At 38.2% G+C, this 27885-nt stretch overlaps 2 protein-coding genes across 5 annotated transcripts; one reads left to right on the top strand and one right to left on the bottom strand.

The window, feature by feature from the left end:
* The first annotated feature begins 276 nt into the window (after positions 1–276).
* poc5 (POC5 centriolar protein homolog (Chlamydomonas)) lies at positions 277–15295 on the top strand. Of its 2 annotated transcripts, XM_028457065.1 has the most exons (12): positions 277–361; positions 1923–2003; positions 4109–4262; positions 5365–5564; positions 6892–7068; positions 10172–10276; positions 10567–10746; positions 11412–11583; positions 12442–12581; positions 14144–14245; positions 14472–14642; positions 14760–15295. In XM_028457065.1, exons 2-12 carry the CDS (start codon positions 1923–1925, stop codon positions 14892–14894), a joined length of 1617 nt encoding a protein of 538 aa, XP_028312866.1. In that variant the 5' UTR covers positions 277–361; the 3' UTR covers positions 14895–15295. The 2 variants fall into 2 exon arrangements, with proteins under 2 accessions (XP_028312866.1, XP_028312867.1); XM_028457066.1 differs by lacking the exons at positions 277–361; positions 1923–2003 and adding an exon at positions 2101–2191.
* ankdd1b (ankyrin repeat and death domain containing 1B) lies at positions 13926–27474 on the bottom strand. 3 transcript variants are annotated; one of them, XM_028457063.1, is made up of 15 exons: positions 27175–27474; positions 25566–25666; positions 25378–25476; positions 25184–25282; positions 22859–22963; positions 22660–22761; positions 22401–22499; positions 18973–19071; positions 17598–17696; positions 17419–17517; positions 17237–17335; positions 16974–17069; positions 16432–16633; positions 15519–15650; positions 13926–15429 (listed from the first exon to the last, which is right to left on the bottom strand). In XM_028457063.1, the coding sequence occupies exons 1-15, from the start codon at positions 27347–27349 to the stop codon at positions 15374–15376; spliced, it is 1662 nt and encodes a 553-aa protein (XP_028312864.1). In that variant the 5' UTR covers positions 27350–27474; the 3' UTR covers positions 13926–15373. The 3 variants fall into 3 exon arrangements, 2 of the variants coding, with proteins under 2 accessions (XP_028312864.1, XP_028312865.1); XM_028457064.1 differs by having other exon boundaries at positions 25378–25468; positions 27175–27312; XR_003674779.1 differs by lacking the exons at positions 13926–15429; positions 16432–16633 and having other exon boundaries at positions 15535–15650; positions 16974–17335.
* Between the last annotated feature and the right edge of the window lie 411 nt (positions 27475–27885).

The following is a 27885-nucleotide window of genomic DNA, read 5'->3' as shown; positions in this document are numbered from 1 at the left end:
ATTTATTTATAAATGTTCATATTTACATGCGGCATGACAAAGAAACAGTACATCTCTTCCTCAATGGTTTATTTGTAGTGTTTTTAATTAATTGTAATTTGTTGAAATAACTAATTAAAAGAAATGACGTGGTGCTTTTAATTTCCTGAATGGACGGTGAAGTAGCACGGCGTCGTTCCGCTTTCTGTTACTATAGAAACATTTACACCAATCAGAGGTGAGTTGATAGAAGCGGTGGAAATTAACAGCCAATCAGAGACGTTGTTGTAAAAAAGTCAGCTTGTTTGAAACGGAACCGCAAGCCGTTTAGAACTGACGCCTCAGACGGACAATTATATCACTGTTTACGCCTGTTAAGGAAGTAAGAGTTTCTTATTTCATTGTTTAAGTATGTCTACCTTACAGTGCGTTTCTTTAACAAGCAGTTTGAAAACGTGAATGTGTTTTGTGTCTCTGTAACTGCATGCTAAAACGCAACGTGGCTAAAAGCAAACCATTTCTGACACGAGAAGCCACAATAACTGTGCTCTAACTACAATTATAGGTGATATGAGTTTTAGAATATGCAGGTATTGTGTTATAAAGTTGTTTTTTTACCTTTAGGCTAATTAAATGTGTTCAAGAACTTGTTGCTCATTGTGGTGAACATTTTATTAGCATTGAAAATCCAGAGGTGTACAAAGCACTGATGTATCCTACTCAAGAAGTACTGTTACTTTATTGAAATAGTACTCAAGAATAAGTAAGTCATGCATTAAATACTCTAGTACAAGTAAAAAGTAGCTCAATTAAATAGTACTCAAAGTAAAAGTTGCTAGTTACTTTCAGGGTTTTTTTTTTGGTAATAAATCTTGCCACGGTTCCTTTGCATACAGTAAACATCTCGTGTATAAACTTAATAATGAAGAGATCTTAATTTATTTTTCAAAAAGGCATCTGTATAAAATATGTTTAACGTACCTCCAGACACTTTGTATACAATAATAGTTTTGTCAAAATGTACAATTCTTTTTTTGATTTAAAAAAAAAAAAAAAAAAAAAAAAACACCCATAGATTTTATTCAAAATAAATAAATTCTCAGGCTCTAAGTATAAATGCATTTATGAATTTTAAACTGAGAAAATAACCTCCATTCAATGCTGTTTTGGTGCCGTGCATTACGTTTAATCTGGTTGGTCGTCTACGATGTGATTAGAGATAGACCCATACCGATTTTTTCCCCATCAGCCTTAGCCGATGACCGATACGGACTGACGATTTTCCTGAGCCGATGCTACTTTTACTCCCTCAATTTACATCATAAAAATTACAGTCTCAATTTTTTTTTTTTTTTTTTTTTTAAAGGAACATTTATTGAAATGACCAAAGGTGAGGTAGAACGACAACAAGTAAAACAATATTTTACAAATATTAAAAACAGGTGTTGTAGAACAAGAACAAATCAAACATATTTCTGCTCTCTGTAAATAAAGCAAATCCGCGAACGCAGCAGCCCGCATCGGCCCACATAAAAAACACAAAATTCGGCCGATATTATCGGCCGGCTGATGTATCGGTCTATCACTAGATGTGATGCATTTGATTGTTGTCTGGTCATTTCATTTTTTGTAGTTTCACAATGTCCGTTAATCATTTTTAAAACAAAAAATAATAATTTACTCAATAACGGTTGGGTGTAGGAATGTAATGAATGACTTTACTTCTTTTAAAACGTACTTAAGTACAAGTAAAATTACTAATTTAGAAATATACTCAAACAAGTACAAGTACCCATAAAAGCAACTCAATTACAGTACCGTGAGTACTTGTAATCTGTTACTTACACCTCTGCGGAAATCGTAATAAGTGTATGTAAGTTGTGTTTATTATAAGGCTTTACCTGATCTTTGTGATAAACTAACCCTTATGCACGTCTACTTAGATGTCTTCAGAAGATGAATCAACCAGTCCTGTTCTACCAAGAGACTCGGACCGAGGCAGTTCTGTGTCTTCTGAACTTCAGGTGATGTAAAGCCTCCTCCTCCTTCCCAACAGAGGCACTGGTTGCCAGGCCAGATCACAGCCTACACAGTTTGCTTGTCTGGGAACATCTGATAGGCATGTCTCATAGAAGGAAACCTTGTTTAAAACCATGGGATGAAGATACTTGAGGAGAACATGCAAAACCCACTCACAAAGACCCTGACCTAGGTAGAATCACAATCAAACCAAATCAACTGAAGGCATACAAATAAACACACGTGTTTACATTTATTTATATTGCTAAGCTTATATATGATAAATGATATACTGTTTTATTTTGAACAAATGCAATAATAAAAAAGCAATATTACAATAAACAAAAGATTACGTGTGATGCAGATGGCTTCCCTCCAGAAAAAAAAGAAACAAAAAAAAACAATTGCACATATCACTGCACACACATACTTTGTGTTCAAAAGGGAGTAAGTGGAATAAATTTATTAGTCCCACCCCTTTTCCTGCAATACAGTTACAAATAATCATATTTCAGCATCCTGTTTTCCAGCCGTTGCTGCTGTTAATAAATTAATTTTGTCATATCTTCCATTGATTTTAATTAAAATACACACAAAAACCATATTACACACTTTCAAAATTGTCTTCTCTCTAATAAATCAAGGAAGTTCTGAGTGCGTGTGTGTTTGTTTGTGGAGCGAATTTCTCTCCGACGCGGGGTCTGTTCGACCTGAAACTTTTTTACCAGCTTCCATACAGCCCGAGTGTGTGCATCCGTTAGTTTGGACTCATTTGGTGTTGCAAAACGAAGAGGGAATGGTTTAACAGCACCTTAACACCTACAATAAACTGCACTAACCATAATATCACACACACACACACACACACACACACACTATGTTTCTTCTGGAAGTGTGAGCCACACACATGATTTATAGATTAAGTTATTCTCAGTCTGCTCGCTAAGTTAGATCTGTTTGTATATTAATCACTAACCTTGGATGATAAGCACCCCTGCACTAAGAAATGTTAAATGCTAAATAAATTGTGTTATTTGTACAAATTTTTGTGTGTTTTTTCAGATTGTACCTAAACCGCTGCATTGGTGCAAACAATTTATCATGCGCATGTCCCATAGAATTAAACCAGGGAAATCGCACATGCTATTTTACTTTGCATCCGCACATACTGTATACCTATGTACACCTCTTTGTTCATCCAACCTTCAAATACTCATTTGGCTATAATTGACAACTCTATTTAAGCTCCCACTATATGAATACATACTTCCGACGGCCATTGTACTAGTACAACGTAAAGACATTTTCTTCATATTTTAAATTTCTTGATATTTGTACACTCTTTAATTTCCATTGGCAAACTGTTCCACAATCTTATTCCACACACTGATACACAAAAGCTTTTTGTCGTTGTCCGCGCACTCACAGACCTAAGATTGAATTTTATTTCTCAACTTGTAAGCCACGTCCCTCTCAATAAAGAGCTTTTGAATGTTTTCAGGTAACAATTTATTCTTGGCCTTAAATAGAACTTGAAGAGTTTGAAAAACATCTAAATGTGCACATGTTGGTAACTTTGCCTTATGGAACAATGGGTTTGTATGATCTAAATATCTGGCGTTATATAAGTTTAAAGGTGAAAAAATGGTAATTTATTTTATGAGCCCTTATATGTGAAGACATGTAGAATGTACCTTGCCATTCATGATTCCAGTTTGAATAATGTTGATATAAAAACATGTCTTAAACATATTTTGCTTTTAATTTCTGGCAAGTATTTTTGCTTTTGAGATTTTTAAAGACAGCTTGCAAACGAATTTTTTTTTTTTAAAAAGCGTGAAAATGCCAATCTTTAGGCTTTTTTTGAAGTTGGGAAGAATTTGCTTTAAACACATTGAGCTGGAATAGGCTCCAGCATCTTCCTTAACAAAATAGGGCAAACTTAATCAATGAATTTCCTAAACACCAACTCCTAATTCATTTTTTGCATTTTATTTTCATATGATTTCTTTTACACTTTTCAGTTGAAGTAACTCATAATGCTGCTTTTTGATAGCTATACTTTACAGGATGTGCATCTTTAGTGACTCATTGCCTCATGGTTCAACAGGATGAGTATGAGGAGCTCCTTCGCTATGCTGTTGTCACACCAAAGCTTGATCCTCTCACCAATATTCAACGTAAGCAGCCAAGCACCTCCCACCTGCAAACACAAGGTGGAGCTTCCCACAGCAAAGGTGCCATGAAGTCTCCACTTTTACCGGGTACGTTGAGCTGTTCCTTTCTGCGAGTTCAAACACATGGAACAGTTTCAATAAGTTTTAGTATCAGAAACCTAGTTTGAACCTTTTCTGATGCTTCCTGTCAAGAGAGATTGGACAATAAATATTTGTGGCATTCTAAAGAGAAAAAAAGTGAAGTTATCACTGTGTCCCACTGAGACTGATTAATCTATAACAGCCCATCAGTCCCTCTGTCCTTCCCAGCTGCAGCTCTCGTAGGAGCATCAGGAGCATTAACTGTCATGGAGCAGTGCACAGGGATGTAGAAAGCAGAGGGGCTGATTGGTAATGACCTCATGGCATACAGCCAGCGAGGCTCTTTAGAGTGCAGACTTTTTCTTCCTCCTGCAGAATTTAATTAAGATATTGACTTAAATGCATTCTTGGATGAGAAGACGAACTCACCTTATTCAGCAGTCTCACCCTCACTTTATCTCATGTCTTGCATTGTGTCTTCGTGTTTTTAGGCCGGGCTACCGGACTCAAAATGCCACTCACGTTGTTCTTCTTTCTTCTTCTTGTCGTTCTTGTTGTTGTTGTGTACACTAGTTAAAATTGCTACTCCTCTGTTATTTGTGAATGGATCGGGCTGAAATTTGGTCGGTATAATCTATAGATGTGTACGCATTGACGCTCGTAGCCCGATTTTTGATTTGGGGCCCCAAAAGAAAAAAAAAAAAGAAAGTCGATTTCTCATTTTTTTGCGGGTTAAATATTACAACGGTTAGTGGTACCGAATCATTGGCACATACCAATATATCAGCGCCCTTTTTTGGAATTGGGGCCCGGGGGACCGTCCCCCCATTTCCGGTATTTCCAAATTTATGGGAACATAGTTGTGTGATATGTCGTTTCAAATGTAATTCAACGTAGATTACGATGCCTCAACAAAACCCACCTTTTTTCGGCAATTTCCATAAAAGTCGTTTTCTCATTTATTTGTGAGTCAAATATTGCGACAGTTGGTGGTACCGAATCATTGACACTTACCAATATATGAATGGGGCCCATTACTACGTATGTGCCACGGGGGCGCCAGGGAGACCCAAGCAGTGCTTCAGTGTTTTTTTCTGTCGTTTTACAGCTGAAAATGAGACGGCACAAACATGCGGCAGGGTGTCGGTGCTCTCCAATGCGCCGTCCAATGGATCTGAGGTAACCTCTGAGAAGTCGAGGACCAACAGCCCAGAACTCGTCGAACTCACTCTGACAGAGATGTTTATTTCTGATGAAAAAATCAACAGGATGGAAAACATCCTGGACACATGGAGCAACAACCTGAAGGTGAGCCTGCTTTCTCATCATGTGCAACTCACCATTCTGAATTATATTCACACTCAGCAGTAAGAATAAGGGTAAACATGTTTAATTAAAAAAAAAGGTAAAATTATGTCTTTTTTTTGTATTAACTATGAATCAAAAGATGGGGAAAATATATTTTTTTTTTCAAAGCAAACTGGAGTGAGTTTGATCAGATAAAAGACGTGATCTGCACATTGTTTGAAGGCGAATGAGAGCCGAGATGATCAGTCTGAAACAGTCTGTTTTCTGGGAACTTGCAATATTTTAATTGAGATTCCAAGTGGAGAGATTCTGGGAAAAGGTGATCACTCCATTTAATAATCCATCATGCCCTTTTTCTCTGGTTGTGTGCAGCTCATTCAGATGACAGCCAAAATAATAATAATTTACCTGCCATAGAATAACTTCATTAAACATGTTTGTATCCACTCCTGACTACTTTAGCCTATTATAAACTTTCCCCCTTTGAGTTCAAAACATTATTATTATTATTAACTACAATTAGGGTTGGGGTCAATGACGATTGTAATTGTGTAATTGATAATAATTTACAATTATGATGTAATTATAATTGTCATTTTAACTGAAAAAAAACTGTTTCTGTTTGAGTTCAGCTAATTGGCATGGAAATTATATAAAAACTCTTTTACAATTTATTCAAACACAAAATTGGGGAATCACGTTATAGTTCTGTGGCTTGTATGTAACTAACAATTATTAAATTATGTTTAATATCAAGTTTACCTGTCAGTTCTCTTTAGAAAAAAATAAATCTAGGGGTATACTGACAGAAAAAAGGCTCATATTCCCACACCAAAAACATTAAAAACCAATATTTTCATTGATTAGAAAGCCTAACAAAGAGATGAGAATGATGGATAATATTTTTTAGTGTATTCTACAGCTGATTTAATACATGGGTCAAGAGGAATGTTACATTTTATGGTATTGTTTATTAGAGGCTCAGTAATTGTAATTGACTTTCCGGGGAAAATTAATAATTGTAATTTCAATGGTAATTGGAAAAAATGCCAGTCAACATATTCATAACTGAGTTGCAATTGAACATGGATAATTGAAGACGTAATTGTAATTGACCCCAACCCTGGCTACAATCATAGAACAACACAATCCATACAGAAAAAACAATCTATTAGAGTTCCTTAAACTTTGTGGTTGCTGTTGATGATAGTTTATGAATCCCCTGGTGATGTGACAAAAGGGACTCCGTCCAGATGTGCAGATGTCTGTTTACTGAAGTATGGCCTCAAAAACACTGAAACCTTTCAACCATCTCTTTGCTCATCAGCTAAATGTGCTGACTGAGCTACGGAAGTGGAAGTTAGCCTTCATGGAGCAACAAAAAGTGCAGATGATGAAAGAGAGGCAGAAACATGCGTCGCAGACAGCTGGCCTCAAGTCGGAGCTCGGCAACCTGAAGGAGCTGCTGCAGACTTACGAGACGTCAAACCTACGAAAAGATGAGGTGACTACATTTGCTTTCAGACATCTTTGACTGTACATCATTCATAAAAAAAAATAAAAAATTCTAGAACACTACTTTTAATGTTCCATGTCAGTTTGCACTGTATTTTATAGTTGACTGATCATTATACCATTGTAAAGGTATGAAACATTAATTGTTGGATAAGCTGTTTAAAAAAATACTTGAGTATTTCTCAGATGAGTCATGCATTAATTTTATCCACACTGGCATATTGGATGGCAGATCTAGGACACTAATATTGCTGACCAGCATAAATGAACAACAAAAAAAAATCAGATTTTGCCGCGACAGTATCATCATTAATCCTACTCAATACCTCATTTATCCTTGTCATTTGACAACATAGTGTTACAATGTTCAGCTTTTGTTGAACAGTAATAATCAGACCCAAATAAAGCCAGAAATACTGCAGAAGCTGCTAAAATTTCTGAAAAACAAAGGTGTAAAGAGTACTGATATATCCTACTCAAGTAGAAGTACTGTTACTTTTGTACTCAAGTACAAGTAAGTAATACATAAAATACTCAAGTACAAGTAAAAAGTAGCTCAATTAAATAGTACTCAAAGTAAAAGTTACTAGTTACTTTCACCCCCCACGTTTAGTTTAGTTTAATGTACAATTTGTTTTTTAAATAAAATAACACTAATTAATTCAATTATAAAAACAAAAACGATCAGGCTCTATGTATGTAAACTGAGAAAATAACATCCATTCAGTGTTGTTTTGGCGATGTGGGTTATGTTTAATCTGGTTGTTTGGCTATGATGTGATGCATTTGATTGTTGTCTGGTCATTTAGTTTTCTGTAGTTTTCGTAGTCCGTTGATCATTTTAAAACAAAAAATTATAATTTACTCAGTAACGGTTGGGTGTAAAAATGTAACAAATTACTTCTTTTAAAATGTACTTTCGTACACGTACAATTACTGATTTAGAAATATACTATATACAAAAAGTACAAGTACCCATAGAAGCAACTCAATTACAGTAATGTGAGTACTTGTAATCAATTAATTTCACCTCTGCTGAAAAGTGACAGAAATGTCTAATATTACAGCTAGTGAGAAAAGCACCTGCTTTGTCGTATGGGTCACATTACTACTAACTGAGTGTTGATAATGTACACTACCGGTCAAAAGTGTTAGAACACCATCATTTTTCTAGTTATTTATTGCAATTCAAGTTGTGTAAGTCCAATGAATAGCTTGAAATGGTACAAAGGTAAGTACTGAATAGTCAGAGATTAAAAAAAGGTTTGGTTTCCCAAAACTGAAAAATAATGTACATTTCAGAATGATACAAATAGGCCTTTTTCAGGGAACACAAAGTGGGTTAACAATTTAAAGCTGTTCTGCAGCAATGAAGGTCTAATCAGCCTTGAAAGCTGGTGCTACTCATTCCTACAGGTGTTCCATCATTTCTTGATTACTTCCAACCTCCTCTGTCTGCATAAAAGCAGTGTTGGAACACACTGTGCTACCAAACCCTCATGAGCATCAGGTGAACAGTATTATTCATGGATTCCAGGATTTATTTTTCAACTCAAATTGCTTGTGTTTTATGCTTTCATTTCAGAGTGCAATGACAGAGTAAACTGAATCATTTTCAGTAAAAAACTGGTAAAAGTGTGATGTTTTAAAACTTTTGACCGGTAGTGTATTTATTCTGTTGGCTGACCAGGGCTACAGCTAATGCCTCCAGCTTTGTTGGCCAGAGCCAGAAGTTTCAAAATCAAACAGTGGTTTTAGAGACTGAGTGAATGAGCTCATCTGATGCTGTCTGTAGGGCCCTGTTTATGCCCTCATGAAGCCAGTCAGTGAGCTTATTTGACATAATGTTGGTCCAGAACTAGGAGAGCAATGAATACCTTTACTATAATATAATGTAAATAGACCAAACAAATCATTTGTACATTTCATTGTTTCCTTTTTTTTAAAGTGACAGTTTTGTTCAACTTGTGTGGGAAAATAACTTTGTGGATCCAGCACCTCTGTGTGTGGAATAACACTGTGAACTAATCCCATCTGACGCAGGAACAGACAATAAGAGAAATTGAACTCCCATAATCTATTTTGACACTTAATTCTGTCTTTGATTTGGTTGTAATCACGTAATTGGTAATTCATTACAATTATGATGTAGTTTTAATTGTAATTAAAAAAAATCTGTATTTGAGTTCAGATATTTGACTTTGTAATTGTAAATGGCATTAAAATTCAATAATTCACAATTTAATTAAACACAAACCTGGGGAACCATGTTACAGTTTTATGACATACACATACGTAGTTAATAATTATTAGAATATGGTTCATATCAAATTTTCCCACCACCTCTCAGTCCTCTTCAGGATCATTTTACCATTAAAAAAATAAATAAAAAACAGGGGTATACTGTATTACTGACATAAAAAAGGCTCAGACGCCCCAAACCAAAAAAATAAATTATATATATATATATATATATATATATATATATATATATATATATTTTTTTTTTTTTTTTTTTTTTTTTTTCTTGGATAAGGAATCCTACCATGGTAATTAAGAGATGAAAAACAAATTAGATGATAGATAATATTTTGTAGTGTGTTTTACAGCTGATTTAAGACAGATATAACCAACCTGAGATGCTAACAGAAAACTAACACAAGGAGGTTACATTTTTTTTTATAAAACAGTGTGATTAATTGCAGTTGAACTTTAGTAATTGTAATTGACTTTTAGGGGGGGAAATAATGATTGTGATTTTAATTGTAATGTTGGTCACGTAACTGTAATTCAGTTGTAATTGAACATGGATAAAGACGTAATTGTGATTAAAAAATGTAGCTGATCCTAACCCTGGTGAAAGGAAATGAAACAGCTTAGAAGGAAAGGACAATAGATCCCAAACACAGGATCTCACTGGGATCCCTTGTGCTAATCTGTGCTCAGCTGCTGTCGAATGTGTCAGTGTGAAAAATAATGACAAAGCATTATTTTAACAGCAAAATGCTTACAGTAACATCCCTCCAAAAAATAAACTAAAGTCATTAGTTTGCCTTCCAGCTCAAAGTGATCTGCGTGATGTTTGTTTTCAGGTGATTGCTAACCTGAGCCAGGTGTTGGACAGACAGAAAGAAAAGCTGGAAAAGATGAGAGCCTTCACCCATTGGAGACTTCAGCACGCTGCCATCAAAGAAGAGGTGAAGAAGAGTTACTCACTGTTACACTGATGGATACAGTCTTGTGTTCCTTGATAACTGCCAGTATATTTTATTACTTTATGGAAACGATCATTCTCTTCATGAATTACTGGCTCATGCATCACATTGTCAGATTACACTAAACATGCATATGGCACATTTATAAACACAGTTATTCATTATATTCTAGATTAGCTGTACTAAACATTTCACCACAATAAATGTACGGTATTTGCACATGTTTTACATGTGTCTAATGGAGTATTTGTGGGCTTGTGGTTTCCCATCAGGCTTTTGCTGCTCAGGCGGCTCAGCAACACTACAATCAGCAGCTGAAAAAGAAGGTGTGGTTAGGCTGGCATTCTCTGATCCAGAAGCACTGGAAGGACAAAGTGGAGCAGGCCTGTCGCTTGAGGGCTGAAGAGGTTTGCATGCAGCTGTCCAAGGAATACGAAGCCAAGCTGGCAGAGGTAAATCAGTGGGGGCGGGGTTTCTTTTTCATTTCATTAAGTGCATTCTTGTTCATTGCCTTAAAATGACAGTAAACGTGATGTAAATGTACAAAACTAAGCGGGTTACAAACTGTGAGCTACTTCATAGGTACTGTAGTCTGAAAAGTACTTCTTAAATACTACATTTTCACGGTTTCCCTTTAATTGGAGTGATATAATAAGGAAGATTAGCAGTAACTTAAAAATGTAGGAAATGTTGAGGTTTCAACATGAAACACTTCATTTTTATTACATTTTATAGAAAATCCATCATGTGTTTTTAACAATAACAACATATCTTACAATAACAATATATCTTATATATCTATGTTGTATTATATATAACATACACTTAAAAACATTCCTTACAACGTTTCAGTGAAATTAAACATTTAAAGATGGTGAATTTAATACTAAAGCTTTATCAGCAGTAAAGCAGTACTCACATATCTCTCATATGTGAGTTTGAATCCTGGAAAGGTAATCAGATTTTAGATGGAGCTCATTGGTGACTAGAGCTTCTGAGGGCCCCTCACATGGTCCATGCGTGCTACTTGGTGCCCGCAGGCACCGTGTTGATGACCCCTGTTCTATAGTTAGCGAATACTTAACTGATTCCTTTCCCCCTCTACATGTTTTCACAGCAAAACAAGGCTTTAGCGAAGGCTCAAGCAGAAATTCAGAGACTTCAAGTGGATCGTGAGCGCTGTGAGGAATCTATAAAGAAAGCTTTCATGAGGGGCGTCTGTGCTCTCAACATGGAGGCTCTGAGTATTTTCCACAGCACAGAGGGACGAGCAGACCAACCTCCAGCAGGTGATCAATCCATTCCATGTCTATTTTTAGCAACATGTTCACTGTAATGTTAATCACAAGTCTAATAAATACACCTAATCTCTTTTCAAAGGATTGTTGGACCTTTCTCTGATAGTATTGATTAACCACAGAGAGAAACTCAGACAGGAAAAAGAAACCATTCCTTCATTGTAGCTCAGCTATGGGCTATTGACATTGGTGTAGATGTATGAATGAGAGGAGGGGGAGAGGTTTATACTCTATTTTATGAAGTGTCCGTGTCCAAAGGCCCATTCAGCATTGTGTTAGATCAGTGAATAGCTTTCTGCAGGCCTGCAAATGTTTTGATTCAGACTTGTGCAAAAGAATTAGGTGGTTATGTAAAGCACTTCAGTATTTGATGCATTTTTTTTTTAAATATTGCAATTCAATATCTGTTTATGGAAAATTTGAATGATTAATAGGTAACTAACGTATTAACGTGTGAAAATCAACTTTAGGCAACTTATAGTTGTCAATGTCCTTTGTCTTGTTTTATGCAAAAAGAGTTATTTTTTGTCACTGCTCTTTCCCTCTCTCTTACTCTTTCTTTCACTTTTTGGAGATATTTTTCTTTTCTCATTAAATTGATTTCTTTATAGTATGACAAGGAATGACTGCACATTTGGCTCCGGGGTTGGTTTTGAGCAAGTAAGAGAGGATTAGATGCCAAATATCAATTTTACTCAAATTATCATCTATCAGTAATAAAGTAAGGGTGTGTCTGTCTGCAGACATCAGCTTAGCATACTGTGAAATGTAAATGTCAGTCTTTTGGATGTTCTTTAGGATGATGTTTTATGTCAACTCTTGCTGAGGTTTTGTTTTCCTTTTCTGTAGATCCTTCGGCTCCTCCTGGTGAGACTGTCTTTTCGACAACGTCTCAACTTCAACCTCGTCCCAGCACATCTGGATCAACACGGTTCAGTCCAGTGCACTTTGAGCACCAGGAACCTGCTCACACTGAGGCAGACGAAGTGGTGAGAAGAATGAGACTTTGAGGGCTTTTCACCAAACCAGTTCTGCTTTGTGTCATTCAATTCAGGTTTAGTCTTCTGTTACCTTACCTTAAAAGCTGATTTTGCTTTCATATCATAGTTCAGAGAAACTTTAACAGAATCTATGTCAAAATTGTTGTTACTCCCTCCGAGTTTAATCAAAACTCAACATTGTTCTAGGGTTTTAAACAGCCATTTATTAACATGTCAAACTCCATGCCGTCAGAACTAACGAAAATGAAATACAAAACTTCACATAAAGTCACACACATTACACATTTCACAAATAAAATACTTCATTGGCCGCATCAACTCCAAGGGAATAAAGCTGAAGTCTTCTTAAATGACAACTTTAAATGTCCTTTTATCAGCTTCTCTCAGACACTTCAGATGGAGGCTCTCCATCACCTTGTGCTGCTCTGGAGTGCTACAGCTACTTATTACCCTCAGCAACACAATAAAGCTGAACAAAAAACAAGTTCTCCACCTGTGTCTCTCTGTATAGCCAAATAAATCAATTACATCTACATGAATTAGCTGAATTATTACTTAATCATTTATTGAATATCTATCTAAAATATTAACATGTAAATATGAAATGTATTTATTATCTTTTAACTTAATGTGAAAACTATGAATTGCATTTTATGAGAGAATCTCTGACGGCAGCTACAATTGTCATCTATCTACAAAGCAAGGAATGTTTATCTGTCTGTCTGTTCCTCAAATATCTCTGTGAATCAGGCTCAGATTGACCTGAGACTTTCCACATGGCTGCTGCTGATTTGTTTGGACTGCAATGATACCGTTAATGAATTATTTCATCAATTGTCCACTGGGAGCGGACAATTTTATCAGATTTTAGAACTGATTACATAATCACTGTGGATTGACCGTTTTCTGGCTTCTTGCTGGCTTCTTTGATCAGTTCGTAACAGCTGGCGGACGGTGTCTGGACGGGGCAGCCTGTACCGGGCGGAGGCGCCGTCCACGTGGATCTAACTTTTATTCTGAATTAAAGAGGAATTAAAGCTCCCATGTAAACCATCCACGAAGAAGCTACTTAACCTCCCACTTTTCCTACAGGAACTGCACTCGTTTAGAATAATGACAAATCTGAGTATTAATACAGGAAATAGCTAATGGTTAGTGTATTTTTGTTGTGGTTTGCATGTTTTTCTTTCATTTTTGATGTGATTTTGTGTATTTTTGTTTTTTGGATTGTGTGTTTTGTTGTTTTGATATATTTTGGATATATATATATTTTTTTTGGAGTTGTTTTTGTTGTTGTTCTCGATATTTTTCAGTTATTTATTTGTAGTCATCTTGTGAGGTTTTATTTGGAGTAATTTTATGCACGTTTTTAAAGTCATTTTGTGCATTTACTTTGGGGTGGTCAAACAAAATTAGATTGATTTTTTTTTTTTTTTAAATAAACTAAAAATGCCATGTTCTTTTAAATTTGCATTTATGAATATATTTCTGTGTCATTTCAGTAATTGACCCAGTTGTGTTTTTTTCCACTAATGTCCCTTTTTTTTTAGGAGGGCACCAGTACACACAGGTCGCGGGAACAAGTATTTCCTCCCACATCCACACTGCATGGCTACTTCCCACTTGGAGGCCAAACAAGCCCATACAAACAGGTTAGAAATTAACTTATTGATCAGAGCAGCGGATGCCAGTACTTCTTATTGATTATTCCATCAAATATCTGCATCCTAATAAGGACCAACTTCAAAGCATGCATCAAATGTATGACTGTAAGTATAGATCAGATGGCCCACCATGTTGTTTTTTGTCATTCCACTAATTTGTCAATCTTGATAAGAATTTTTTTGGTAAGTAATTATGCTGAAATATTTTCTTTAGGTCAGTGGTCGAACCGTCACAACAAGTCAACCAAAATCCTCAAAGACTGTAACTGCTCGCATCACTGCACGCGCTGAGGGTGGGAAGAGTGCACGCAGCAGCATCCAGGTGATGGGAGTGGCTCCTCCAATGAGCTCTGTGTTTGTTGAACGCCATCATCCCGTCACACAGGTATGAGCAGCCTCTATGAATGTTTATATTGTTTTATAGAGTCTTTTGAAGAAAAGGAAATAAATTTACACTCCTTGTCACTACACTTTTTTTTTTGTTTTTTTCTTATTTTTTTAGCTCACTGTCGGTCAGGCCACAGCTGTTAAGTTTCCTTATTCTTCACAACCAAAGAAGCCGTCCACCAGAGGCAGAGGCACCGCCAAAACGCAGTCTGGGTCCTGTCAAGTTCACTCCATCAAAGTAGTCGAATGATCACACACACACACACACACTGTTTACACAATGAGTTGATTTAGTATCACTTTAAGGGGTTTTATGCAGCGTTTAGAAATAGTTTCCTCTATTCCAGTTAAATTCACCCAACGTCAAATAAACAATACTCTGAGTATTACAGGGTTTCTCTCAGGAATGTAGTTTGAGCACTGAATACATAAATGTTTTTTATTCACCACCAAATGGATGGAGAAATGTTTATTAATTAACTTTTGTTTTCTTTTCTTTTTTACGAAGGTTTTTGTGTAAATGATGCGCAGGTGACAGTGTACGTATGTATTTACATAATCTGGCAAACATTTTAAACCACAAATTGTTTGCATTGCTAAACCGAAGCTGTAAAGTCTGATGCAAATTTTGTTTTTTAAAATAAATTATTTTCCATCAAATCTCTGTGATCTGCCTAACGATGCTTGAAAATAGGGTGATTTTGTCAAGCGATGAGCAGAAGTTGACCTTCATGAAATCCAGCAGCCTTTACTTCCCACACTTTCTGCATCCATCCGAATCTTATCTAAAAAGACAAGTAAACCTTTTATATAAGTAATGCCACTAATTACTGCATTGTTTTGGTCTTTCTAAAGAAAAGATAAATGAGTGTACCTGCAGCTATCCTGTTGCCGGTGTGAATGAGACTCTGAAACAGTTCTTTAGCAGGACTCCTCCGGGCCAACTCCTCCCCGTGAAACCAGATCAGCAGCATCCTGTTCCCATGCTCCCGATAGCTGTGCTGCCCTGAGGGCAAATAGATGTGTTCAGTAAAGTAGCATAACAATGGTAACATCCAATAACAAGAAAATGACAACTCATTGATCAGTGTGTTGACATTGAAAGAGTTTACTTCCTGTTGTAGTTTCCATAGCTCAGCAGATATGTGAAAAAGATGTTCACTTTTGGAACAATGCATTAAAATTTGTACATGGGGATTTTTGAGTATGCTGAATCCATTTTTAATGGGCTCCATGCTGGCAAACCAATGGTTCCTACTCAAAATCAAGATATCCAAGATGGCCACCATCAGTACTGCCATTTTGGATATTTTGTCATAACTCAGATATCTACATCAAAAGTTTGAATTTAATCATTTTACATGTTGGCAAGTACTGCAAAATGAACATCATCAGATAATGCTTATGCATGCATGCAACAGGATCACAATGAATATAATCTCCATGAGAAGAAAATAAAAATAGATATACGGTATTGATTCATATTTTGATGAGGATTTAAATTAAATCGTTCACCCTTTAAAAGGCGTCTTTGTATTTGGCAATACAGATGGTGGTGATTTTGGATTTCTTGATTTTGAGTGATAACCGTTGGTGTGCCAGCATGGATCCCATTAAAAATGGATTCAGCATACTCAAAAATCCCCACATACAAATTCTCATCCTTTTTTCCAGAAGTGAACATCTTCGCCTAATAGTGCTACGTATCTGCTCGGCTGCCAATATTGATTATAGTGCTAATTGATCTAACGTGCATGTGTAAATCCTGCTGGTGTGAGTCTAGGCACCTGTCCACTGCTCGTCAATGGCACACATTTGGTCCTGGGTAAAGCCCCAGTGCACAGCCAGTCTTTTCCAGTCTCCTGGTTTAAGGAGCTCATAGGCCAAGCGCCAGGCCATAGAACGGAGCTGCTTGGTCTCATTGCGATGGTCAAGCTTAAACGTTAATGGGTACTCGCTGTAAACACTGTCGCAAAGTTCAGGGTTGGCCTAAAATGGTAAATAAATCATGTCAACGGTTGATAAATGCCACACGCTGCAAAGGAAGCAGGAAAAACAAACATGCATGAATAACAACTTGAATGTCAGAGTTTGGTTTTTCGGAATCAATAATGGAAACAAATCAGAGGAATATTCAATTAACATTTCATGGTTGTGAGTCATTTTTTAGAGAGGAGGCTGTAATGGTATTAAAGAGGATTCATCTAATGAAATGTGTCAAAGGGAAATGAATCATTGTGCTTAATGTAATTATTGATTTCTAGGGCTCTAAATATGGCTTCAGTACACATGGAGCAGGTGGAAATTACAGGAATCATTTGTCTGTTACCTTTATCTGACCAAAATATCTTTCTGCTTTGATGATCATGTCCACAATAATCACCTCATTTGCTCTTGCGGCAACACCCAGAGCAGTCTTACCCTGCTGCTCAGGACACAAAGTGTGAAATGTAACACAAGATATTCACAGCTGTTAAATGTCATAAATATAATGATTTCAATGTGCTTTTGCAGCATAAATGAATAGACACGTTTGGCGATTACCTCATCTAACTTGAGTTCAATACAAAACAGTAAAATGTGAATGCTCACTCTGTCCTGGAGTGTTAGGTCCAGCCCAGCTTTGAGAAGCATTTCAACAACTTCTATCCTCGCAGCTTCTGCAGCCAGATGCATCGCAGTCTGGGACCTCTGAACAGTCACATTTCAACGTGTTTCTTGTTGAATACAGTTTCCTGCAGGTGGGTGGACTAAGTTCACTGCGCTGATAGTACCTTATTGGCGACATTGATGTTGCAGCCGGCCTGCAGTAAAGCGTGGATGACGGGGATGTTGCTGCTGTTTACTGCCAGGTGAAGCGGTGCCTCCAAGTTCTTGGCAAAAAATTATACTGTTCAATCACAAAAGCCAAAAAAGGACCATGTGGTTGAAAGCATCGTCCATGTTTGCTCACCTGATCTTGGAAGTCTGTATTTGCATTGTGTTTTAAAAAAAGCTGTAGAAGAAATGTGTCTCCTCTTTTTGAAACCGGATGAAGGACGTTGCATTTCTCCTACGAAAAGATTAAAGTTTAGCTGTACAAAACTTCATTCAGAAGATGCCTGGCTAGCGTTGTATAGACAAACTATGGGTGTGCTTAGAGTTTCTATTTGCACATTGATGTATGAATAACTTTGTTGGGTTATATTTGGTGCCAAATTTATGGATGATTAAATTAAAATCAGACAAAGGAGGCTCTGAGGCAGTCATAGATTCATAATTTCTCCACCGCGATCTGTGCAACATTTATACAGTAAACCTTATTTGTTGATGAGACTAATGTTCAAGTGCAGCAGCTGGTCTGCATTTGTGCTCTTAGATGGCACCATTGAACAGTGATTCCCAACCGGGGTAGGTGTATCCTAAATGGACATTGGAGTAGTTGGTGGGTCTACACGGGAACATCAATCTATTAAATTCCAACAAAACAGGATAAAAATCTCAGTCACTTTGATCAATTTTGACGAGGCTCCTTTTAAACAAATTTAAGGGAGTAAAACGTCATTACACTCTAACTTTTTTAAGTAAAGTCCAGCCATCCATCTTCTTCCGTTTATCTAAATTTGGGTCGCAGGCCTGCCGCCTCATCAGAGATGCCCAGACTTCCCTCTTCCGGAACACTTCTTCCAACCCAATAGCATTCCTTGCAGTGTGTGACATGCCCGAAACACATTCCCGGAGAGGCGACCAGAGGACATCCCAAACGATGACTGGGCCACCTCAGCTCCCTCCTCTCAACATGAAGGAACAGTGGCTCTACTCTGAGCTCCTCCTGTCTGATAGAGTTTCTCACTCTATCTCTAAGAAAGCGCTTAGCCACCCTCCAGGCAAATCCTGTTTTTGCCTCTTGTATACAAGATCTTGTTCTTTCGGTCATGACCCAAAGTTCATGACCATAATTGAGAGAAGGAACGTATTAACCGGTAGATTGAGTTTCAATTTCCATCTTAGCTTCTTCACTGTCCTCCAACTTAAAGAGGGCAAACTACCTTTTTCTGGTTGAGAACCATGACCTTAAATTTAAAAGTGCTGATTTTCATCCCAGTCACTGCAAACTGATCCAATGCATGCTGGAGGTCCTGGCTTAAAGAAACCAACAGGCAAACATTATCTACAAAGATCAGAGACTTTATCCTATATCCAGTTTAGGACACCCTTTAGTCCTAAACTGTCCCAATCCACGACAGCACTAGAAGACCGAAGCTCCAGATTTTACTTCAATATTTTGTTAACAATTTAAACTTACTCTATTACCCTAAGTAATCATCATCTTTCAGTGGGTGTCCTACCGCTGTGAGGATGTTGGGGTCACAGCCAGCCTCCAGCAGAGCCAGAACACATTCCTCTTCACCACCTTCTGCAGCTTGGTACAAAGCTGTTTCTCCATCCTGCAACATGAACCATCTAAAGGCTATTAAATGACACAGCAGGATAATCATTTTTAAGGTAATCATAGTGAAGAATTATTACATCAGTTAATTTTGTGGAAGATTTAGTCAAAGATGACTTCTTTTTAAATTTAGAGATCCACCACGTCCCCGATCTAGCATCCACACAGAGGTGACTTCTGATTTGTTCATTTAACATTAAATCCCGCCTTTCCACTCAAACTTTTTCTTAAATTTTAACAGGATTTGCCTTAGACTGTTTTTGAGTTTCCCTGGTTTAAAAAAATAAATGAAATAGATTTAGTCATTGTATTTAGTTATTGTTGAATGGAAAATATTTTTTGATGGAAAGATCTTGGATTTGATTCCATGCAGCTCCATGTCTTACAGTGCACAGTTTGCATGTTCTTCCTAAGTATGTATGAGTAGGTTTTTGGAAGCACCTTGGGTTTTTGTCATTTTTTTAATTGTCTGTAGTAGTGAATGTCCATGTTGGCCCTTTGATAGACTGGTGGCATGTGCTACAGTGCTGTGTAACTTTGATTTAAAAAAGATAGGTAGATGGAAGCTGATTTTCACAAGCCGTATAAAGTAGGATTGTGTTTGTACAACAGCCACAATCCAGAACATGTTCAGTTGTGTGTGTTAACACTAGAAGTCCCAGGGATTTCTATATCCCCCCAGAAGTCCCAGAGCAGGGTCAAATGAACTCTAGGACCAAACTGACGACTCTGATGGCTACAATTTGCATCTATTCATTTGTAAATGAATCACCTGAGAAATCAGCAGGGGGGAGAGCCTGACTCTAACAATTGAAGTCTGGAATGTTAGGGGGAAGTGCCCTGGAAGCTAAAGTCACAATGCCCCGTTTATTAACTCGTTCTGCTTGATGCTGGGGGAGAACAAACACAGACTACAAACATTGAAAGAAACAGAGTCACCTCTTCCAACACACCTGATTCAAATGATTATCAGGCTTCTGCAGAGCTGGATGATCATTTGAATAAGGTGTGCTGATTAGTGGCCCTCGAGGACCGGAATTGGACACCACTGGAATACCATGTTGTCATGCAGCCTTTTGTGCTGTGGGGAATAAATAGCTGGCTGCTTCCACCTGCTGACACTCCACACTTATTCTACTCAAAATGCAGAGAAGGTTTACCACTCAAGAAGCGTTGGAATTGATCCTGAACAATGCAAACCCTTGTGACTCAGATGGGGAGGACATAAACCTTCAGCCAAATTCGGATTCGGACTCTGAGCTGTCTTCAGGTTAGATTTCCCAAACATCCTATTTTCATTTCCTGACTTTATTTTTATTTAAAACCGAAGAAAAGAATAATTTGAATTTGTTCACATTGCAGATGACGCGACTGCTCCTCATCTGGAAAAGAGAGCTCGGTTGGAGAGTGAGCCCACAGAGACGGCGAAAGAGGGCACAGTGTGGCATGAAGAACATGTGGGTACAATTCTCCGTTTCACTCCAATGGAACCGTACGCTGCAGATGGAGAGCCAACAGCAAAGGCCAGAAGAAGAATCAGGAGTCGCCTTCAGAGCTTCCTCTGTTTCATTACTGTTGGCATGCTCCGTCCCATTCAAGAATGGACTATTCAGCATGCACGGCAAACGGAGCAGACGGACTGGTTCATGATCCTCCATGAACTAATGGCATTTATTTCTGTTATTATTTTGAGGGGGGTGACCAAGGTTCCATCTCTGCGTGACAGCTGGTCAGCATGCCTGGGAAACCCACTTATCACTGGAATTATGTCACGAAACCGTTTCCAAGACATCATGCGTCACCTACGATTTGATGACATGTTTACGCGCAGTGAGCGAGTGCAGACAGATAAGTTTGCTGCAATTTCGGATGTGTGGGGATCGTTTGTTACCAACTGCATCACATGCTACAACCCTGGTCGACACATCACAATTGATGAACAGCTTTTCCCATCGAAGACTCGCTGCTGTTTCCTGCAGTACATTGCAACAAAACCCGACAAATTTGGCATAAAGTTTTGGGTGGCTTGTGATTTGAAAACAAAGTACATCTGCAATGTCCTCCCATATCTTGGAAAGGACCCCAGTCGTCCCAGTGAGGAGAGACTTTCTGAGAGTGTGGTGATGAAGCTGATGGAACCATTTATGGACAAAGGCAGGACGGTCACCACGGACAATTTCTTTACATCACTGACACTTGCACGACGACTGCTCAGCCGGAAAACCACCATCCTCGGGACAGTCAACAAGATTCGCCGGGAAATTCCTCAGTCAACTAGAAAGATGGACCGCAAGGAATTCACCACTCAGGTATGTTGTTGGTCTTTTTTATTCCATCAACACCTCTGAGTGTGTCATTGTGTTTAAAACCGCTATAATAACAACAATTTCTTCTTTTTTAGGTGTTTTCCACCACTGGTGCCACGCTGACGGTGTATGCGCCCAAACGAAAAAAGACCGTCTACATTCTCAGCAGCATGCACAGCGTGGTTGAGACTGAGGAAACCATCAAAAGGAAGCCAAACACCATCACCCAATACAACACCACAAAGTGCGGAGTGGATGTGATGGACCAGATGGTGCGGGAGTACAGTGTGCGCACAGGAACACGGCGATGGCCAGTCGCCGTGTTCTACAACATGATCGACATGGCGGCACTCAATGCACATCTGCTTTATCAAGCATGCACCGGGGTGCAGGAGAGACGGGTGGACTTCCTGGTTCAGCTAGCAAGAGAGTTGGCTAACTCTCATGTGAGTGAAAAGAAGGCACTCAAAGAGCAACTGCGCCAACAACAACCGCCTACACCTGGCCCTGGGAAAAGGGCTAAGTGTCAGATCAACCATTGCTGCAAGAGCAATCGCGCAACTGTGCGATGTGTTCATTGCCACAAATACACATGTGGCAAATGTAGGAGAGAGATACCGTGGCAGTGCCAAGTATGTCACGAGTCTCAATAAGAGGATGAAGGAGATTCTTCTAAATATGTGCACAGTTGCTTTGTTATTATCGTTATTTTTATTTATTTTGTTTGTTTTTTTTTTTTTTACACAAATAAAAACCATTGAAAACAAATCACAGTTGTTCTTTTGCACATTTCTCACACCACACTGTCATTAAAAATAAATAATTTTTGTGTTCTCTTTGGGTCAAATGACACCTCTCTGGGTTTTATAGGTAAAAAGTTCATTTGACACCTCTGTGGGACTTCTAGTGTTAATCAATAGGGTGCCTGTACAACCTGGTTTCTCCAAAATGGAGCCACCATCCAGCATTAAACAGAGTCAACAAACCAGACCATAACTGAGAGAGATGTTTAAACAGATACCAGATTGACTTCATCACGAGTCTCAAAGCTTTGCAGCAGCAGTTGGAGGGCATCCAAATGGCCGTTCCTGGCAGCTAAGTGCAGGGGCGTGTCTCCGCTCTGACAGAAGGGAGGGAGGGGAAACAACTGCTTCAAAGAGAGTCTGACTTTGAGCTTCATGCAGGTGAGACCCTGGAGGCCTCTCCCAGATACACACGAGCGTAGGAAGCTGTACAATCAACAACTGACATAACATGTAAACCTGCTCCAGCAAACAAACCTTGTCTGGCTTCATGGTAGCCATGTTGAATGGATCCATTAGAGTCATCAGCATCTTAGTACGCCCATGCTCTGCTGCCAATGCAAACGGCCGTCGCCCCGACTGATTAACAAAAAAAGAAAAATCATACTTGCACATTGGACACACAAAAGCCTGATGCCTTTTAAAAATATTTAGTTGATTTAATGGGTTTTCATACCTCATCTTCTTTGTCTAGCTCTTTCATCTGAAGGTCACTAATGATATACTCCACAATGTCTGTGTGGTTGTTGATGGCAGCACAATGCATGATGTTCAGTCCATCCTGAGATTTAAAAAAAAAAAAAGGATAAAGATGTAAGTCATTTTCCCAGTAAATGCCCTGTTTTAGTAGGTCCTAGTGTGTACATGTAGCTGCTTTCTAAGGCTTTGTCCCAGGATACAAAACAACAGAGGTGTAAAAAGTACTGATATATCCTAGTCAAGGAGAAGTACTGTTAATTGATTGAAATTGTAAAAGTAAAAGTTACTTGTCACTTTCACACGTTTATTTTAGGTAATAAATCTTGCCACGGTTCCCTTGCATACAGTAAATGTCTCATGTATAAACTTTAAAGGGTGAGACCAAATCTTGTGCAATTGGAACTTAATTTAGTTCCAATTGCACTGTAATATATATATATATATATATATATATATATATATATATATATATATATCATACTGTTGCCTTTCCTATGTTGAAATGCAAATTATGTCAGAAAGATGCAGCCATTTGACTGTCGTCTGGTCGTTTCAATTACAATGTCCTCTGATCATTTTAAAACAAAAAATAATTTACTTAGTAACAGTTGGGTGTAGAAATGTTAAAAATGACTTTACTTCTTTAAGTAAAATTACTGATTTAAAAATATACTCAAAAAAGTACAAGTACCCAATAAAGCAACTCAATTACAGTAACGTGAGTACTTAATAATAATCTGTTACTTTCACCTCTGCAAAACAATAATATATAGTTCCCTCCAAAAGTACTGGAACGGCAATGTCCATTTGTTTTTGTTGTATACTGAAGACATTTGGGTTTCAGATCAAAACATGAATTCGAGACAAAAGTTCAGAATTCCAGCTTTTATTTTATGGTATTTACATCTAGATGTGTTAAACAACTCAGGACAAAGCACCTTTTGTTTGAACCCATCCACTTTTCAAGTGAGCAAAAGTATTGGAACAGACATTATTAAATTAACTTAAATTGAATAACATTTAATATTTGGTGTTATCAGACTGTTGCATTCTTCATTTGAAATGTTTTTCCAGGCCTTTACTGCAGTCTCTTTCAGTTCTTGTTTGTTTCTGGGGGTTTCTCCCTTCAGTTTCCTCTTCAGGAGGTAAAATGCTCTATTGGGTTAAGGTCAGGTGATTGACTTGGCCAGTCTAAGACCTTCCACTTTTCCCCCTGATGAAGTCCTTTGTTGTGTTGGCAGTGTGTTTTGGGTCCTTGTCTTGTTGCATGATGAAGCTTCTCTCGATTAATTTGGATGCATTTTTCTGTAAATTGCCAGATAAAATAGTTTTGTAGACTTCAGAATTCAATCTGCTGCTATCATCATGATAGTGAGCCCGTTCCAGAAGCAGCCATGCAAGCCCAAGCCATGACATTAGACTCCACCATGCTTCACAGATGAGCTTGTGTCATAAGCAGATCCTTTCTTTCTCCATACTTTGGCCTTTCCATCACTTTGGTAGAGGTTAATCTTGGTCTCATCGGTCCATAAAACTTCATCCAAAACCTTTGTGGCTCATCTCTTTACTTCTTTGCAAAATCCAATCTGGCCTTCCGATTATTTTTGTTGATGAGTGGTTTGCATCTTGTGGTACTGCCTCTATATTTCTTCTCTCAAACAGTGGATTGTGATACCTTCACCCCTCACCTGTGGAGGTTGGCAGTGATGTCACTGACTGTTGTCTTTGGATGTTTTTTCACAGCTCTCACAAGGTTTCTGTCATCAACTGCTGTTGATCCCTTTGGCCGACCTGTTTGATGTCTGTTGCTCAGTGCACCAGTAGTTTCTGTCTTTTTCAGGACGTTCCAAATTGTTGTATTGGCTATGAACAATGTTTGTGCAATAGCTCTGATTTTCAGCTCTCTGGTCTTCATGTTTGCTTAACAGCAAATGCAGTTTTCACCAGTGAAACCCTAAGCTAGCAACTAGAAACACCCATCAGTCACATGTTCCAATACTTTTGCTCACTTGAAAAGTGGGTGGGTTCAAACAAAAAGTGCTTTGTCCTGAGTTGTTTAACACATCTAGATGTAAATACCATGAAATAAAAGCTGGAATTCTGAACTTTTGTCTCATATTCATGTTTTGATCTGAAACCCAAATGTCTTAAGTATAAAACAAAAACAAAGGAACTGACCTTACCGTTCCAATACTTTTGGAGGGGACTGTAACATTCAAGTGTGAGGATGAGTGCGTTTTACTGAAATGTGCTGAATAAATTTCAGTCAGTGCAGCAAAAAAAAGCTTTCTATTCCCTTTACCTCGTTCTCGACCTTCTGCTCTGCTCCAGCCTGCACCAATAACTTCATGATGTCCAAACTGCCAAACCAGGCAGCCAGATGAATGGGTGCGACACCATACTGCCAGACACACAGCCCAAAACAAACAGCTGTGCTCATCACAAAAACTTTAACTCAAGTCTTAAAAAGCAGACACGCTCATCTTTTTCTCTCACCTTATCTTTTTGATCAACCTTAACCCTGCGCTGCAGAAGCAGCTGAACAGCTTCCTTGTTTTTACCTGCCACAGCGTAGTGAAGAGCTGTCCTGTGGTACTAAAGCAAAGTGTCAGATCAGTTGTCCATAAAATACAGCTTTTCCCAGAAACACAATTCTTAGTTGTGGCTTATCTTTATGTACCCACCACGTTCCGAGCATTGGCGTTCAGGCCTCGGCCCAGAGTCCTCATGGTCTCCACATCGTTCCTCTTTGCTGCTTCCATGAACTGCTTCTCTGTCTCCAGCACTGAACAGCACAGTGAACACAGACATGTTTGTATGTAGGGGAGAGGTTCACGACATCATGTCAATCATAGTTTTGTTGCTATAACTAATTTATCTGCATATATTTCAGGATGTTGTGCATTCCTCCAAACAAACAGAATGAGTGTCAACATAACTGTTTGGAAAATATAGCATGTCCAAAAAAAGTGGTCTCGTGGCTCGGGTAAATTCACCCGAGGAGCAGGTGAAATTGAGCCGTATCCCAACTCCCGCCACACCTCCAGCCCAACCCCTCCCACCCTTCCCTCACCTTCTCCCTTATTAAATAACAGTCATTTCTTCACATCCACAGGGAAGGCAGTGGCCTCTGGTTTCCGGCATGATTGATGTCAGTTTTAAATATTATTTTTTGTTACTAACATATCAATTGAGTTTAGATGTTCTTAACTACCTGGCTGGAGAGCACCTTGCGTATTTAGATAGATCTCTCTGATCAGTATCTCTTGACTATACCTGCTCATTCTTCTCTGACACAGGGATGTTGTTTCACTTTGCAAAGCTCTCTGTATTTGAGGGTATTAAGCCCATGAAACTGGTCTGCAAGATTCTTAATATGTTATACAAGTTCAGACTCAATGTCATCTGAGAGAATCCGTTTAGCCTCTGCTACTCCATCGTAGCCTGTCTTTTTCAAAGGTATATTTTCTTGTTTGTCAATGTACGTCTTTAGTTTCATTCTGTCTATTTTGGAATTATTTGCTGCTGCTTGAATAGACTTCCCTTTCACTTCACTAGTGGCTTGTTTTGCGTTTATATACACGAGGCATGATGTCCACTCTGTAATCGTACAAATGCAGAATCTTAATGTAATATTTAAAACATAGTGGCAACAGTTGAAATAAACTCTTTAAGTGTATAGAGTAAGTTCAATTTACCCCTTGCCAAATTGCTCAACTTACCCCAGAGCTACCATTTTGTGGTCCACTTTTATGCTAGGTTTATTATCTCATGTTGTAGCTCATAGATACTACAATTGATGTATGAAACAAATGTAAAATTATCTATTTTAATCTCAACACAATTGTCGTGAAAGTTATGATTGATTAAATTTACTGAAATTAAAGAGTGAAAAACGCTTTTTTGGGAAAAAAAATGTCTAGCCACTTTACCCTTTATGTGGTTCTTACCTTCGCAGACTCCATGAAATAATGCTTTCCTTCTAAACATGTGGTCACATGATCAATGTTTTTTACCGTTTCCGGGGTTGCTCAACTTACCTTACTATATCCTGGATAACTGACAGTAGGATTTAACACAACCTGAGAAGAGTGGCAACCTCTTATAGATGATGTATGTGTATTGTATTCACATCTGTATGCACACAGCCCTAATTCAAACACTGGGCGTGTCTTATAAAGGGAAACTCCTCTGCTATGTGTAAAGTTATGTCACCACAGTGAATGTTTTCCCTCATAGAAGATTCATAATATGTTGTGTTTTCTCTCCTTTTTTCTATCCTTGTATACTTACACATCACCTTGTTGTCAAAGCTGGCGTCCTCTTCTTTGTCTGAGTTTTTGTTGAGTACAAAGTCCGTAAACCCCCTGATGTTCTCCGTTCTGATCCATTTTTGAGGTCTCAGACTGTCCCTCAGAGGCTGATACTTCCTCATCCTTTCCCTCAAAGCCACAGCGCTCCTTTGCATTTTTGACGCTGCTTAAGAAGTGTTTCTTTATGTAAAGAAGGCGGAGTTAAAGATGCAAACAAAATAAGGTACACACTTTGAGCAAATGCCTATAGCGGGATAGACAGCAGAGTAAAAGAAGAACGCACACAGCTTGTCTTTAAATGCTGTAGGGCAGCTCAGTGTTTGCTCAGCCTGCTGCTCACGCCCTTTACAGGCCTGCTGATAACTGTGTATTTACAATGGCTCACTTCACATGAGCAGACTGTTGGTATGACTGGGCTTTTAGGGAACATTACTGTTGTGTTCTATATTAGTATGAAATGTATAAAACTACACGGCAGTGCAAAGACCATTAATACAAACTGCTGGAGGGACATTAAATGGCTAGTTTCTTACAGGGTGGAGCTAAAGAGTTGTCAGGGCTGAATCTAAAATGTGATTGGACACCACAGGTGATTGACAAGTTGCTGTCTCACTCCGCCCATAAGATTAATAATGTTATACTAAAGATGAAGAGAATACTAGCGTAATGTTCCCCTGATTAAGTGTTCACA

The sequence above is a fragment of the Gouania willdenowi genome, chromosome 9 (genome assembly GCF_900634775.1).
Source record: "Gouania willdenowi chromosome 9, fGouWil2.1, whole genome shotgun sequence".
NCBI classification, from domain to species: domain Eukaryota; kingdom Metazoa; phylum Chordata; class Actinopteri; order Blenniiformes; family Gobiesocidae; genus Gouania; species Gouania willdenowi.
This window is presented reverse-complemented; position numbering and strand designations above follow the sequence as displayed.

What these genes read in the sequence shown, in the direction of transcription:
- poc5 (XM_028457065.1), top strand. Translation starts at nt 1,923, where the DNA reads ATGTCTTCAGAAGATGAATCAACCAGTCCTGTTCTACCAAGAGACTCG. An exon ending in CAAACCTACGAAAAGATGAG is followed by an intron (nt 7,069 to 10,171) that starts GTGACTACATTT and finishes GTTTGTTTTCAG; the next exon opens with GTGATTGCTAACCTGAGCCA. An exon ending in GCCATCATCCCGTCACACAG is followed by an intron (nt 14,643 to 14,759) that starts GTATGAGCAGCC and finishes TTATTTTTTTAG; the next exon opens with CTCACTGTCGGTCAGGCCAC.
- ankdd1b (XM_028457063.1), bottom strand. Translation starts at nt 27,349, where the DNA reads ATGCAAAGGAGCGCTGTGGCTTTGAGGGAAAGGATGAGGAAGTATCAG. An exon ending in CTTTGACAACAAGGTGATGT is followed by an intron (nt 25,667 to 27,174) that starts GTAAGTATACAA and finishes TGTGCTGTTCAG; the next exon opens with TGCTGGAGACAGAGAAGCAG. An exon ending in AGGTTGATCAAAAAGATAAG is followed by an intron (nt 25,283 to 25,377) that starts GTGAGAGAAAAA and finishes TGTGTCTGGCAG; the next exon opens with TATGGTGTCGCACCCATTCA.